General features: G+C 49.5%; 2 protein-coding genes across 5 annotated transcripts in view; one reads left to right on the plus strand and one right to left on the minus strand.

Moving 5' to 3' along the window:
- The window catches only part of Nfatc1 (nuclear factor of activated T cells 1), a 107,391-nt gene extending 101,462 nt beyond the window's left edge, over positions 1-5,929 (plus strand). For all 3 annotated transcript variants that reach the window (XM_051202237.1, XM_051202240.1, XM_051202238.1), the window contains exon 10: positions 4,135-5,929. In XM_051202237.1, coding sequence (XP_051058194.1) covers positions 4,135-4,184 — 50 coding nt within the window. In that variant the 3' untranslated portion in view covers positions 4,185-5,929. The remainder of the gene's footprint in view (positions 1-4,134) is intronic.
- The window catches only part of Pard6g (par-6 family cell polarity regulator gamma), a 1,244,350-nt gene that overhangs the window by 766,125 nt on the left and 461,635 nt on the right, over positions 1-16,590 (minus strand). The gene's annotated exons all lie outside the window — the stretch shown is intronic.

Consider the following 16,590-nt stretch of genomic DNA (forward strand, 5'->3'; position numbering starts at 1 on the left):
GCACCCGAAAGGCCCCTGCCAGTTTTCGGAAAGGGCATTTAAAAAAAGAATACAGCAGCTATGTTTAAGTGTGACTGCCACACTTGGGGAGGACTCTCTGCCTTGCTAGTGATTTGCACAACTCATAGGCCAAGAAGCTCCTATGCAGAGCTGGGAAGACCCTCATTAAGAGTTACAGGTACTGAGCTGGAGAGATGGCTCAGCCGTTAAAGTCTAGGCTCACAACCAAAAATATAAGATTTACAGGTACTGTGAACACAGGTAGGAGGCTATGCCTACACTTTGAACTCTTTAGTTTTTTTTTTTTTTTTTTTTTTTTTTTTTTTTAATACTTGAGAAATTGCTGACTTTCTATTTCACTCAATTCCAGGCATGCACACAGGGGTGGGTGTGAGTGTGGGTATGTAGATGAGATTCGTAGGGACACACGCAGCCTGTGGGCACATCCCAGGTTATTGTAATAATTCAAAGTGCCACACACATAACTTCAGAGAGCGAGAGAGAAAGCAATAGTTTCCACCTTAGGAGCATTTTAGAGAAAAATCAAATATAAGGGAAAAAACCCTTCTTACTTATTAAATTGAATTGTGGTCTAACAGTTTGCCACATCCTGTTAAGGGACATCTGACTAAGTGAGCAGAGGTTCCTCTTTCAGGCAAGTGGCGAGGGTCACATGTCACCTGCAGTTCAAAACACCTCTATAAAGGGAAGCCTTGGTGTCAGTGGAAAAGCTGCATAAGAAGATGGAAATTATCAGTGGAGAGGAGGCAACGGTGGGAACTCGTGGGTGGCACCACCACAGCTGTATCAGAGAGAAAGCCACCCCAGAGGAACCAGCAGAGCCAGGGAAACGTGGGCTGACAGGGGCCCAGAGTGGTGACCTCATGGAAGAGAAGGCGATGACAGGAAAAAGAGAGGGGATGAAGTTGTCGGTCAGCCACCTGTCACTACACCACCTCAGGTGTGCCCCCTGCCTGTCTATAAAGTGGAGGGGCAGGTGACTTCACGGGCTTTATCAAAGACAAGACGTGCCTGTAGCAAAATGCACCCCTCTGTCTTACAAATAGCCGAGCGTCCTGTCGCCATTGCAGCGGTATGGAAAGCTGCGCGGAATGCTGCCCCCGCTGTCTTTGCTGTCCATCAGTTTCTGTCTGCCCCGCTCAGCCCCGTGGGCAGCTCCGGGAAAGCTTACATGTTTGTGCTTGTGAAACTTCACGATCGTAACTGGACGGCATGAGCCTGACAAACAGCACTGGCACAGGGAAGCTAGGGAGCCACCTGAGATCTTGCTGGTAGCCCCAAGCAAGACTGAGAAAGCAAAGTAGGTAGACATTCGGTGACCGACCGCTGCCTCCAGTGGGGGCCCCTGTGGCTGAAGACCACTGAGTAATTCCCCACCCCTCGGCAGGGCTCTCCCTTTGAGGCTTAGGTGCCCCAGTGGGCAGCAGGGGGAAGCCCACATCTCATGTTTCTTCCCCTTTTACCTTTAAAGCATCACTTTTGTGGTCTTGTCAGACCCATGAGTAACTAGAAGATTCTCAGCTGGCTTTTGATATCTCTGACCCATGCCATCACCCTCATGGCATGGGACTCCGTGGGTCACTGTTGATCTTCAGATTCTCAGAGCTCTCTCCTGGTCCATCATCACTGTCCACCTCATTCCCTTGAAATGGGATCTCACTGAACCTGGAGCTAGGCCGACAGCCAGCAATACCCAGTGACTCTCCTGCCTCTGTACCCCACGGTGCTGGGGTAATAGGTGGGCATCCACACCAGGCTTTTTAACATAAGCGCTGGGGATTCGCACTCAGGTCCTGCCACTTGAACAGGAAACTCCCTTCCTCTCCCAGCCCCTCCCACTCCTCATCGTGGCCTTCCTTAGCATCCCCTTGTCCTCCTCGATGTTATCTCTTATGCCTCCTCTCGAAGTTGCTTTCACTAGTAAGCATGTTAGAGGGATGACGGGTCTGATGTCCAGTCTGTCCTCTGATCAGAATGGGCGGAGAGACGATGCTTCTCTTCGTGGGAAGTGTTCGAATGGTGCCTCCACTCTTGTTTGGAGCTCAGGTAAAACGTATTTGGAACCCATTGGATTGCTTCTGCCTCCAAGTGGTGACTCATCTCCAAGTCCTGGCATTTCATACTCCACAGACATCTTTCCTAGCTCCAGATGCCCACCTGCCACTCAGAGACAGTCACCAATCCAGAGTCCCAGGTGTGGTGCTTGTCTTAACTCTACCCTTGCCTGGGAACCAGGCCTGGGCAATGAGCACCCAGGGCCCTAATGTACTCAAGGCTTGGAGACAGCATGAGACAAGAGGTACACCCCAGCAGTCAGACATAGCTGTCTGTCACCGGAACACAGATGGGTGTGGCACTGAGGAGGGAGCTGTGGCTTGTCTCCACCTCCACACAGAAACCCTCTGCACACAGCTCTCTGCTTCATCAAGTGTCTAAGCCCTTCTAACTTTGCCCCAAGAAATCCTAATTTCAGGCAAGCCTTTTTCCACCAAAGAAAGAAAGAAAGGGAGGGAGGGAGGGAGGAAGGGAGGGAGGGGAGGGGAGGGGAGAGGAGAGGAAGAAACCCGTGGTCTTCCTCTGCCAGCTGTTCTCTGGCGTGCCACAGATGAAGTAAAGAGTAGACAGGTATGCCTCTTACAGGAAAGAAGAATCACAGGCCTCTCGTCCCAGGGTAGCCCTGCTGGGGAGCCAAAGTAAAGCTCAGCCTCAGCCCTAGGGTGTTGGCAGGAGAGCGGAGAGAAAAACCTTGAGGGCTCAGAAGGGATTCAGGAGGGACATGTGACTACGGCTTGTGCTGCACAGAGCAGACGCCCTTGATCCTCCTGGGGTCCCTGCTGCCCGGCTGCCTCTCAGACCTGTGCAGCAGCCCTGCACCCACACCCCAGCATCATGGAAAATGCTGGTAGCTAAGGAGCTACCAGGGTGAACTCCAGGGACAAGTTGAATCCTGATTGCTGGTCCCAGACCAGCCTGCGAGCACCTGGGCCTTGCTATTCCTCATTAGTGGCTGTGAAGTCACAGGGCCAGAGGGAGGCTGCCTGCCTTCTGGTATTTTCCACACAAAAGAACGAGTCCTCTCCACAGTGTGCTGGGTCCTGTGGTCAAGGATCAATCCTGCATCGGCACAGGGGTCCATGAGTGTCACACACACACCCCACTGACGGGGCTGGCCAGGAAGCCAGCACAGCTCATCTTTGAAAGCGTGACTCTTACAGGAACAGCAAAGAGACCCTAGGCAGGGCAGCTCAGAAGTGGTACAGGGAGCCTGAGTCTTGCAGGCAGCCCCCTTTGGAGGAGCCTGGACTCTTGTGTGCCGCCAGGCTTCCTTCTGTTATCGGTTCCCATGGTACAATCCCTGGTTTCCCCCAACTGCGTTTTATTATTGTTATTCTTCAAACTATTGCTGGGGAGGGGGTGTTGAAAGGCCGTTTAGGGAAGGGAGTGGTGACAAAATGCACACCCCCCCATGGCTCCAGGAAGCGTCCTCAGACAGGCTGGGGCCTCCATCAGTGAGCTCCAGGGGCTTATCTAGGTGCAGGCCGGGTGCCCCAGCCCATGGGGAAGGGAAGCCTGGGTGGTTCCCTGACGTCAGTATGGGTGCCCTGCCTTCAGACTCTGTTAGAGAAATGGGACCTGGTGACAACCGCCCAGTGACATTTCCTATCTCAGTGTGGATCACATGGTTGGGCAGAGAGAGGCAGGGTGGAGAGGGAGGGATGTTGGGCTGTTTGCTGGCCATGGCCTTCCCTAGTTTCTGTCATTTCCTGCCCATCTGCCAACAATCACACAGTGATAGTCACTGGCTTGTGGGGGCCACTGTGCCTTGACCCCTCTTGAGAAAAACAAATGAAGTGTCCCAAACAAAGGGAGGTTCATGATCAGCCACCCAGCGCACTCCAGGGGGGGGGTGTGTTGTGGTGTGTCAACATTTTGTTTTACAAACTTAGGGAACATCCTGGAGTTGACTCCTGTCCTAAGAAGGTGTTCTGGGGCATCCAAGCATCGCAGACTGAATATAGCCCGCCAGAAACGTTGTCGGCATCCCCTGCTATTAACTTGGAGGTTGGCAGTGAGGAACCATTTCCCTAAACCTCTCCTCTCGTTCTCTTGCAGTAAATGAAATCATTCGCAATGACCTCTCCAGCACGAACCCCCACTCCTAATTCAGCACGTTTGAGCTGGCAGAAGCCGTGTGGAGTCGGCTCGGTGCAGACAACCGGGCTTCAGCGAGCGAGACTTTGATGAAATAAACTGAACTCACATCTGGTACCACTCAGAAACCCCAACTCACTGAATGCTGGGAGCTTAACGTCTGAAGAAGTAGCTCTCTGACAAGGATGGAGTAGAAGACGGAGCCACCGCAACTCTTGAGAGAAGTCGTCTCAAGGCAAGAGGAGGGCTGGCCAGTGGGGCAGGGGCAGGTGCTGGCCCAGGAAAGCAGGGCCTGGGAGGCAGCCTCACCCCAAGCCTGACCCTCCTGCCCACTGGAGTAAAACACTGGAAGTGCCTTATCTCATCCCTACCATCACACCGCGGCATTGTGGGAGCCAGCGTTGAATTCTCTACCATGAAAGTATTTGTAGGAGCCAAAGCTATTTAAAAAAAACAAAACACAACAATACTTTGCTGGGAGCCTTTATCCTTTGTATTAATGGATAGGATCTTGGTCGGCTCTGGCTTCCTACACAACCTGCCTGCCTTAACCAGTGCGTTTTAGAGGTCTTCCAGTTGTCATGTCTGCTCTTTTGTAATGAGATCCCTCCTCCGTGTGACTAAAACCATAGGTTTGTTAATAATAGCATGCTGAAATTTTTTGTTCTTAATCTGGCTTCAAACGTAGCACAAGGAAGTTGAACAGCACAAGACAAGGTCCTGGACCGAACAGAACCTGCCTGCTATGGGACACAACCTTGTGTTTGCATGCTTGTACATATAGGCATATATTTATATATAGGTATTCAAGAATGGGGATGGTGATGGCCCGTCCAGGCTCAGCAGGGCTTCCATGTTAGCAATAGTGAGTGTCCACCTTGAGAATGCACCTCAGAATCCAGACCCGACTTTCCAGCACCTTCCATCAGGGCCTGTCACCCCTGCGCAGACAGGAGGCATTTTCATGTCTCATGCAGTTACTGAGCATTCTAGGCCACAGTAGAGCTGTGCTCAAATGCCCATAGGCTACCAAATGGCCAGGTCTGAAAGTGCTTGTAAATAACCATTACAAAAGGAGTGTAATATATTTGTCCAATTATAAGATTATTATTTCACAGAAGCCTTATAGCTCTCTGCTTCATCTAAGAAAACAATTACAAAAAAAAATAAAAAACAAAAAACAAAACCAAACAACGTTTCTATATGCAGTCTGTGGATAGTGTGTTTTCAGGTTAGTTACTTGTAACGGATAGGCTGGTGTTGGCTTTCTGTAATTAGCTGCTTATTACAGTCAATAGCAGTGGCCCATTATTCCTTATAACCAAAAAGCATGGTTTAATTAAAACATGTTTAATGATTGTGCCTTAGGAGTTAATGCCCCCTGATGGAACATGCCTGAATTGCACCTATGGGCTGGAGTTGTGAGTTAGTCACAGACAGGAAAAGCTCTCTCACAGAGACATGCATCTTTAAAATGTTCGTCTGTACGATGGTGTCTTTCCTTTCCCCAGCTCGAAGAAAGAAAGAAATGTCTGAAAGCCATACTGAACATTTTCACGAGACCGTGAAGAGCTAGCATGCGCCACCCTGCACACACATAGCGCCAGCGTCTAGTATGTACCTGTATATATTCGCATCATGGAGTTGCATGAACCATTCTTAGTGGACTGTTATATGAAAGCAAGCGTTTGATATTTGTGTTGGCTGTCTTTGTAGTTAGAAAAATGGATCCAATAAAGCAGTATTTTTTTCTTTTTCTCTCTCTGGTTTTTTTTTTTTTTTTTTTTTTTTTTTTTTGCCATGCAGTCTGTGTAAGAGAGATTATGGGTCACTCGGCTTTCTCCCACATTCATGTGGAGATCTGTGACAAGCGCTTTACGAAGTGGGTATGGTTGTTCCCCGGTCATCTAAACACAGGAAGAAGCTGTCTTCCCTTCCTGAAAGGAACGAATGGATATTTGGTGGTGTTCTCGGGCATTGTAAACAAAGCACTTCCAAAATGCTCATCCAGGCGAGATGGGGAAGGAGCTTCTGCTTATGCCAAATACTTTCACTCAGAGAGAAACTCTGGGTGAGGCTGCGGCCACCCACATGCTCACTGGTGATTAGACAAGCTGCTCTAGCAAGAGAGTGCTTGTGCTTCCGATGACATCTCTCGACACTTGTCCAGCTCTTCTCCCCACACAGACCCCTCTTTAATCTCCAGTGAGAAACTATGTTGAGATACAGACCTTAAGCTTTAGGGACCTTAAGTGTCTCTGAAACAATTTCTGTGCCCTGGACCTGAATGCCGAAATCCTTGCATTCTTTGCTGAGAGGTTTGCAGATTGACTCACAACGCTAGAGAAACTGCCCTCACCGACGGTAATGTGTATGTGTCCACCCTGCCTGGCTGCTGCCTCGGGGTTACTTGATGTAAGCTTTGCCACGAGGGACAGAGGGTAATGTGGGAGAGGATGGTAGTTTATCATATTCCGGATCGTTGACCTGTGGATGAATGGTGACGTCTCAGGTCCAAGGATGCTGGGTCTAAGGGAGGCAACAGGCTCGTGTGTCTGCAGAACAACTCTGAAGCTGCCTGTTCCCTCACTGTACTGCGGACTGGGCCAGCTGGGCTTTGAGGATGGTGGGTAGCTTTGTGCAGCGTAGGAGTGCAGGGGATTGCCCTCCCCAGCGCGTGCTTTGTAAATTCCCATCCCATCCCCCCCACCCCCCACCCCCCTCACCTCCATGGTAGAACAGTCTAGCTTTCCAAATACACACAAACTTAAACAATACAAATAGTTCTGACCCAGAAGCTGGGCTTCTGTAAATAACACTATTAGTTTTTGAACCTTCTAGGGTGATTTTGATCAGCGAGGAAACACTGAGGAATGCCTGGATTCGGTTGTAGCAAGGAGTCTGGGCAGTTGTGTGTGGCCCTCGTGTCTCCCAGAGCAAAGCTGTAGTTCTCAGGGGCAGTGGGGGAGGGTAGGAGAGGCCTCCACTTAATTGGAATGTCTGGGTGCCCCGGAGCACTTCATGCTCTGCTGGACACCACTTTTGCATAGTGTCTGTCCTCAGTGACCAAGACCACTCAGGAGCCTGAAGGACAGGCAGGTTTCCTTAGATGTGTTAACTATGAGAGAGAAACACAGAACAAGCCTTCATTTCTGACCTGAGACTTTGGGAGGAAGGCTCTGATAGGTAAACAAGTTGTCCTCACGAACAAATGCAGACTGAGCAAAAGTCTAGGTGTTTGGGATCCAGCTGCCTGCCCTGGGGTCTCCCAGCCTGGTAGCCACAGCTGACTGGGAGAACAGTTAACCGGTCCCTGCTGATGGACAAGGCCATCCCGGGGTCTCCGACCTTACCCGTCTGTGAGCACAGCCCCACACCTCCTGTTTCCTTCCATGGTTACGTGTGGGAGGGCAGATGTGGGTGAGCCAGGTCTCATCGGTACCAGCGAAGTGATGAGGGCACAATCTCTTCCCCATGGCAGTTTCCGATGGATGCCCTTCTGGGAGGAAGCCCAGGCAGAGGTAAAAACTTATAGAAGTCTCCCTGCCTTTGTGTGTGTGTGTGTGTGTGTGTGTGTGTGTGTGTGTGTGGTTGTGTGTGTGTGTGTGTGAGGGAGAGGGAGAGAGAGACAGGCAGGCAGGCAGAGACAGACAGAGACAGAGAGACAGACAGAGACACAGAGAGAGTGTGTGTGAGTATGTGTATGTGTGAGTGTGTGTGGAAAAGATACCCTGGAGTTTGTTCCTTACAAAGCAAGCAGTCACGGGCCTTGCTCTTGTGAGACGGGTCTCTATTTCCTTGGAGCTGCAAATCATGTTGGATTTTCTGGGCAACAAGGTCTTCCTGTCTCTGCCTACCCAGTGCTGGGATTTCAGCCATGTTCAAATGTGCCTGTTTTGTTTTGTTTAAATATGGGTTTTTAGGATCAAATCCAAGTCTCCACGCTCACAAGGCCAGAACTTTGCTGTCTGAATTCACAGATGGAGATAACCCTATTTTTAGTGTGAAACACTATGGCAGTGTGTGTGTGTGTGTGTGTGTGTGTGTGTGTGTTCATACGATGTGTGAACCCTGTGTCCAATTCCAAAATGTCTTCACCCCCTCCCCCGCCACAAAGCAAAACTCGTGCCTGTAGATACAGAAACTCAGCTCTGTAGATTTTCTGGGACAGTTGACACAAATAGACTTTCACTACAGTGTCTTGTGAGGCTGGCCTCTGTCCCCCACCCATCTCCGATGAACATGTACATGGCGGCACTCCCCATGGAGCCACATAGTGCTGATTTATGCAGCCCCCATTACCACTGACTCATTCCCACAGGCAGATGTTGACTCCCACTCACCTCTGGCTTCTGGAAGCACTGCGCTTGTGAAGAATGGTCATATACATTTATACTCAGCTCTGGGGCAGACACTGGAGACTGGGGCCCCTGGTCATATGGCAACTGAATGTAAGTTTACAGGACTGTTTAAATTATCCATCCCTGAGACAGACCCGTCTCACTAACCTAATTTGGAATTACACATGTGAAGCGCGTCATATTTATAATTCTTTATGCCAAAAAAATTAAGTTAGGTCGAAGATGACTGAACGTTTGCTTAGACGGAAGCTGAAAGCAGACCCTTAGCCCGCCCGTGACGAAGCTCAGCAGAGCTGGCCCGTCTAGGGTTTCTGCCGGGAAGCTGGGACCACAGGAACTATGTGAGTCATTCCTGTGGTGCCAGCTGAGCCCCTGGTGATACTCACATACTCATGAACACGGTGGAGAAAAGAGCCATGGCAAAGACTTCTAGAGCCGGGAGGGAAATTGTCCTCAAATGACAGAGGCTCTGTGGATGTGGCCAAAGGAGCAAATCCGGTAGTTTTTTGGGTTTTTTTGTTTTGGTTTTGGTTTTTTTGTTTTGTTTTTTTTTCCCTCAGTCCTTACATTCTCCAGTCGAGGTTTAGGATAATCTCTGTTTCTTGGTGCTTTTGTCAGAAGGCAGTCTCCACGCGTCTCCCAGCCCTGTAACCAACAGGTTTGCAGACATGGCGCCCTCCGTTTGATAGCACAGGGGGTGGGATTCTTACCCATAGGCTGACAGCGCATAAAACCGAGTGGTAAGCCATGCTGCTGCTGACGGCCTTCGATTCCCAGCACAGTCATCGCCATGTGTCATCCTTTTATCTGAAGAAAAGGAAAGATGCATATGGGAATCTACCTGGATGTCAGGTCCACTATCAGCCCATTTACCTTGTGCTATCGATCACCTGGTCTGACCCGGTCTAACGAGAAGCTGAGCCCTGCTTATTCCCACCACTGATTTTCTTCCCCACCCATGAGTCTGCCACTGCCACAGACTTCTTGAGGACAAGGACATTACCCATACCATGTATCTCCTAGCTTTAACCCTTAAGACCCGGAAGTCAGTTTGCGGAGTCTCTGGATTCTCTGTCCACCACAAATTCTCAGAAATGTCCTACACTCACACTGTCTATCACAATGGAAGCCAGCTCACTATGCCTAAAGAAATCTGCCCTGGCTTTGGGGAGCTTTGTCTTCACTGGCTGGGGAGAGAGAAGAGATTTGTGGCACTGTGACCATTGGTTGTGGGGCCACTCAAGTGCCAAGAGTCTGCCTGCCTTCCTAGACATTTACCTTCAATGGCAACAATGGAGCTCTGAACTTCAGGGGCCAAGGCCGGCAGTGGCTGTAGAGCACAGTGTTGACCCTGGCATGATCCAGGTAGGCAGTATAAATTGCAGTCCCTATGTAGACAATGGGGATTGGACACGGACAGCTGCACTCATGACCCCTGTCTGGACACTGGGCCAGGGTGTGGATAGCTGAACCCACAGACCCTCTGCAGACATAGCACTGACCCAAGGCACATCCAGGACCAGCCAGTAGTGCTCATCTCTCTCGCTGTACAACACCTTGTACAGGACAGAAGTGGCCTTCTGCTCCAGAACCTAATGTGACATGAGTGCCCTCTAAGCAGCTGCTGGGGATCACCTAGGGCCCCAGCCCTGTTCCCTTGTTCCCAGTCCCTGCTAAGGGTGCCACCTGCCTGGGATCTGATTGGCCTTCCTGTTTCTCACCTCACCGAGCGACCCGCCGAGTGGCTAACCCCACGTCCCTTTCCCCCTAAGGCTACACCACAAGACTTTAGAGTCCCTGCCTGTAAAGAAAGGACAGAATCCCCTTGCAAACTCTTACATAAAGGCCTCTGCCACCTCTGTGATTTGTGATTTTTTTTTTCAAGTGACAAAACACTTGAGAACCTCAACCAAGGTCCAGGCGATTCGGGTGGACGCCCAGCAACAGAGGCAGCGTGTCCAGCTTGCTGTCTGCAAGTTTCGACACTGCGTTCTTTCAGGGGTTCAGCACCCACAATCCCACGAATGTCTCAGCCACCCTAACCATGCCTCACCTGTTCCCTAAAGTACAGCCTCTAGGAAGCCGACTGCCCGGTCCTCCCATGCCCTCAACAAATTCTATGTCCCAACAAGCAATGACTTGTCTGTCTGTTTTTAATGCCACGTCAAAAGAAAGTTGAGCGAGAATCCTCCATGCTGGAAGGGACATCGCTGTTTGCAGCTTCACTTTATATGAGGGTTTACTGTAGAGCCTTTTGTGATGGGGCCCCGCCTGAGAACGCGGGCAGCCCTTATTGGGAACTGCGTGCACCCCAGATTCTCGGCATGTCCAGTCATGCCGGGGCCTTCTTCCCACACCCATCTTTCTCCATAGCCTCCTCACCACTCCCCCGCAGTACTCACCCCTGCCCCTACACTGGCAGAGGGTGCAGGGAAATACCCCAGGTCAAGACTTGGCCAGTGGAGAGTCCCTGAAGCCACCTTGCTTCCCTACCAGACACAATGCGAGCCTGCCTTGGCTCCGCTCCACGGTGTGAGGAGAGCCGGCGTGGTACGGCCAAGTTGCTTCTCTTCTAATGTCTTCATCTGACTGTTGCGTCATACTAAAGCTAGCCTCAGGCTAGGGTGGGAAGAACGCCCCCACCCATGTGCACCCACACACTCACACTCGCCCCCTTCATCCCTAGAAGCTTGTGTGGGATTCAGACGCAGTCCCTCAGTAAAGCCACCCATGTCTGAAGTTGACTTCGTGGGAGTATTTCTAATCCAAATTCAGTTACCTTAGTCGTCACAGCGTTACTTGGTCATTTATGGGTCTTCTTGTTGTTTGTTTGGGGTGTGCGTCTGTGCTGCATGCCTGGTATTTACAGACACGCACACGCATGTACACAAACAGTGCAGAGGAGGGCATTAGGTGCCCTACTCCACTTTGTTCCCTCGGGAAAGGCTCTGTCATTGAAACCGGAGCAACGCTAGCAGACAGAAAGCTTCAGTAAGCTTCTCCGTCTCTCCTCCCCACCCCCAGCACTGGGGTTACAGGCATGCCTGAGCCCACCTGACTTTTACATGGGTTCTGGGGGTTGGAGTACAGGTCCTCGTGTGTATTTAGCAAGCACTTTTAGCCAGTGTGATATCTCCTGGCCCTTGATTTGGCGCTGGTAGTTTCTGTCACCTAGGCTGTAAACCCTGAGGGTATCGAGCACTGTGATGTCTCTTTCACCTGTGACTCTGACCATTTGGGTTTCCTTCTTGCCCCCTGACCAACCTGAGTACAGGTTAAATTTTCCGGGTGTTTTAAAGGAAGCTGTTGGCATCTAAGTGAGACAATGCTCTTAGGGACAAATTCATAGCCTTGTGCTCCTTCAGGGCAAGAAGCCTAGCATGCTCCTGGGTATTGCTGCCCGCCATCCTTCTTCTTGAACTACGGCCGTAAAGCGAATGTGTGGCTCTCCCACAAGAACATGTATAGGCAGGCATCTCAAGTCAAACCCCGAGGCTTCCTTTGTTCAAGGAAGGCACGGTTTTGGAAGCAGCTCCTGGACTCTCGTTACCTGCTGCCCGTAGTTAATCCGTCTCCACTCTTTAGCTCTTGGCTGTGCTCACCCTGGCTTTTCCCTCCCTCACCAACACGTGAAACACTGTGCTCACTACAAAGCAACTCCCAACTTCATTCATGAGGGCTGCTTTTCACCCCCTCGCTGTCTCAGATGTCTTTAACTGTCCGTTGAACCCATCCCAGGGTCATTTGAAAAGACAATCTCATTTGGACTGTGAGCATGTCAGTGACAGTTTGTCTTAATTGTCAACTGATGTGGGGACCAGCCCACTGTGGTCAGTGCCGGCAGTACCTGGGCAGACAGTCCTGGGCTGTATAAGAAAGCGTGAGTCTGCTAGTGGGCCAATGAGCTGAATTCCTCCCTCAACGATGAACTGAAAGAAACCCTTTCTGCCCCTAGGCTGCCTTTGGTCAGCGTTTTGTCACTGTAACAGAGAAGAAACTAGAACATTTGCTTTCTAAACATAGGAGCTGGGGTCGCAGGTCTGAGGCCTTTGCCGATGTAGGTTTATGGTGACATGGTTTCCCCTCAAGCTTTCCTTCCCCGTTGCCTAGTAAGAATACATTCACTTCATGAAATCCAAAAGTCACTCCTGGTTTAATCTTGACTTCTTGAATCTATTGAAAATTTGGAACTTCTTTTTCAAGAAGTTCTTTCAATCTGGAGATTATCCAGATTGCCCAACATCATTTGTACGATCTTTAGTTTTGAGACTTGTTTTATAGTGCACAACAGGGGTTATCTTTTAAAGCTTCTCAACACTTGATAAGATAAAAATGTCTGTGGAGTATAGTTGAACGGAACATTCTAGAAACCCCGTTAGGTAAAGGTGCTTGATAATGGAGTTTTCTGGCTCCTGAAAGATATTGTGCCTTCTTGTTAAAAGGTGCTGACCTTCATGATATGGGTTTGCTTATTTGTCCTGGAACTTGTATCATGTGTTTTGAAACACGGCTATTTTGCTGTTTAGATTGTTTAGGATGATATGAGCTCCAAGTTAACTGACTCCTTGTGTGAGTGTGTGTACAGTCACCTTCCCTGTCCCTGATAACACTCTGGCTGTGAAATTGTCCCACTATGGCTTCATTAACCTTTTGGTTAGTGTGACATGGTATACAATTTATGTATTCATGACTGAACTCTTAACCCTTTCACGTCCTTTCGTGTAAGATGTGTTTATAGGCACGTAGGTTTGTCTTCTTGCTTTTGAATATACTTCCATTTTCTCTGCCTGAGGCAGGGTGGTTTAAACTAAGCTACTATATTTGATATAATTGTTCGAGTGGTTGGGTTTAGTTGTGTAGTCTTGTCTCCTATTTGTCCTGCATTATTAGCTCCTTCCTCTTCTCTACCCTTTTTGGGTTTCTTCTTGCTGCTATGGTCAAATACCCGAGTAGAGGCAACTTAAGAGGGGTTTGTTTCACCCTACAGTTCAAGAGGGCACAGTCCACAACGGGGAGGCGCGTCAGCAGGCAGCTCTCAGCGGCAGGAGCGTGCAGCTGGGTCACCTTATTTCATCTCCCAGCTGTAGAGATGTGTGAGCAGAGGGCAGGAACTGGGGCCAAACTACAAAACCCCAAAGCCCACCACCCCTAGTGACTTACATCCTCCAGCAAGATTTCTACAAGCTTCTGGAAGCAGCGCCCCCTAGCAGGCGTTCAAGTGAAACACAGGAGCCTGTCAGGGACGCTTCGCATCCTACCACATCGATTTCCTCATGTCTCAGTGTTGCCTTCTCCTTTGCCAGCTCATCGCTTAGCACTCCTTCCGTTTACTTAGCTGTGCGCAAGTCTTATGCCAGCTAAAGGCTGTGCCGTGCCACACTTGGAAATACATGCATTTCTGATGGCATGTCCACGTCTCCACACCGGGCTCTTGTGCTTTATTGCTCTCTGTGCTCCAGGTCCTGCAATGTGCTGCATCCATTTGCCTAAAGAGTAAATTATATGCTACAGAGATTTCCATAATAAAGTATTGTTAGTGTTTAACTCTTTATTTATTTGCTTTATTTTTGGCCTTTTTGAGGGGCCCGCCACCCAGCTCCCAAGTAAACCACACACAGAGGCTTATTCTTCGTTATGAGTGCTCGGCCCTAGCATGGACTGTTTCTTGCCAGCTTCTCTTAACGTAAATTATCCCTACTATGTTAAGAGTATGTTTTTTTCCCCCACCGGTCTGGTCCCACCGCCACGCCAGCCCCAAATAACACACAGAGACGCTGTATTTGATATAACACTGTTGGCCCGTTACTAGTTTCTTATCGGCTAGCTCTATTTCCACGTGGTCTCATCTTACGGAAGAGAGGGGCTGGCGTCCTCTCTGTCAGTCCACCATCTTGAATCTCCTCCTTCCTACTTCCTCTCTCCTCCCCGTCTCCTAGTCCCGCCTATCTTGCTTTCCTATTGGCCAACAGTGCTTTACTCATTAACCAATAGGAGAAACATAGTTACAGAATGACATCTCCCATCACTACTACGTTTTGCTTCTGGGCCCTCCTCTTCTTGTTCTCAATCTGCTCCTCCTTTTCCTCTCTTCTCCTTCTGTTTATCCTCTCTGCCTGCATGCTCCGCCTATCCTTGCTCCTGCCTCGCTATTGGCTGTTCCGCGCTTTATTAGGACCACCAGGTGTTTTAGACGGGCAAAGTAACACAGCTTCACAGAATTAAACAAATGCAGCGCAGACAAAAGTCACCCACCTGAAAATAATATTCTACTATAGTAAAGTAGGCGTGTTTTGCGTTTTCTTGTGTGGCACCATTCCTAGAGCTGGCCTGCTTTATACAGGTTTGATCCCTGGTGTCCTTCTAGAAGAATCTAGAACCTTCTATGCTATACCTAGGCCTGGTATAGTATGTTATTTCAGCTTTTGCATGCGTGAAAAGCTTTTATGTTGTCTCTTTCCTTGACTCCCTGTTTTTCAAATGAGTTTAGATTCACAACAAGTTGTTTAAAAAAAAAAAGAGTAACACCTTGGGAGATGACTTGAGAGTAAAAGCATTTGCTGTGGGACCTGAGTTCTAATCCTCAGATTAGTTTCCCAACACCCACAGGAAAAGCTAAAAGGATAGGCGTGGCCATCTGTGCCTCTAACACCGTGCTGTGAGGGCAGCCACGGGAGGACCACTGATGTCGTTGGATGCAGGAACCCATCTCAAAGGAATAAAACAAAGAGTAATAAAGTAGTGCTCCTGGCATCCTCTTCTCCTGCCTCAGGGTGCACACATGCACACACACTACTGAAAAACACCACACGCCCAAAACATTGCAAAGCATACAGAGGTCATACTGACACTTTACCACGTCCCTGCTCCCCGCACAACACAGGAAGTGGGCGTAAGTGCATCTCTCTGTACACTCTACAGAGTTCCCCGCGCTGCACTTGTATGTGCATATTCAAGTAGCCACCACCAGGATCAAGACTCAGGGCTGTGCCTCTGTTTCCCTGTGCCCCACAGCTGCTAGGTGGTTCTCCACAAAGTGGGTGTGGCAACCTGCACCCCAAAACTGGGTTTCCTCACCTCCAGCCTCTGCCTCTATGTCACGAGCTCCGTCAGCCCCCTCAGGGGTGTGCACGGTGTAGAGGGGTCAGGTTGCTGAACTGCAGTCCCGCAGAGGACTGTTTGGATTTGGGGAGGGCGTCAGTAATTTAATTTTTTTAAACTGTGCTGTAGATCAAACCAAAGGCCTTGTGCATGCTGGGCAAGTGATTTAATGTTGAGCTGTATCCTTAAGCCTGTTTGTTTTTTTAGTTTTGGGGTGTTATGAATGAAACTGTGGGTGGTGGTATACAGGGTTTCAGTGAACACGGATTTCCATTTTTCCCCGATGAAGGCCCAAGGACCCAGTGGTGTGGTAAGTGGATCTTTTGTTTCTGAAAATCTACACAAGTCCTTTCTGGGCTGCTGGTCTGTGTTATATGCCCACCAGGGACACACGAGTCCTTGTTTTTATTGAAACTGTTCTGATACATGTATAGTGACACTTTATTGTAGTGAAAATTTGCATTTCCTTGGCAACTAATGATGTTGAACATATTTCTGGACATCTAGTCACAAGGGTATCTATGAAATGTCTCTCAAGCCACTTCCTCGTGGGTAGCCCTTGAGTAGGGCTACAGCTCTCGAGTGCCCGTCTCCAGTTTCTCTCCCAGGTCCCGTTATAAGCTCTTCGTTCTGGTGAAACCCAGCTGACTAATTTGTCCTCTTCTAGGTCAGCCTCTGGTGTTAAACCTAAGAGCTCTTCATGTGCATCCTCTCGCCCTTTATAATTAGGCTCATGATCCACTGGCGTTCATAAGAAAGGCATGAAGAAGCTTAGGCCAAAGCTCGTCTTTTCGCCTTGCACCTCCAACTGGTCTGGCGCCGTTTGTAGGAATTTTCAGTGTGGAGCAGTAAACCTCTGTCCGAACTACCTGCTCTTCCTCCCTGGTCCTGTGTCTCCCCACGGACACCCTCCGTCAGCAGCATTGCCTGCCTGCCCTATCAGCAGCACCCCCCCCAT

Source organism: Phodopus roborovskii, unplaced genomic scaffold, assembly GCF_943737965.1.
Source record: "Phodopus roborovskii unplaced genomic scaffold, PHOROB, whole genome shotgun sequence".
In the NCBI taxonomy this organism is placed as follows: domain Eukaryota; kingdom Metazoa; phylum Chordata; class Mammalia; order Rodentia; family Cricetidae; genus Phodopus; species Phodopus roborovskii.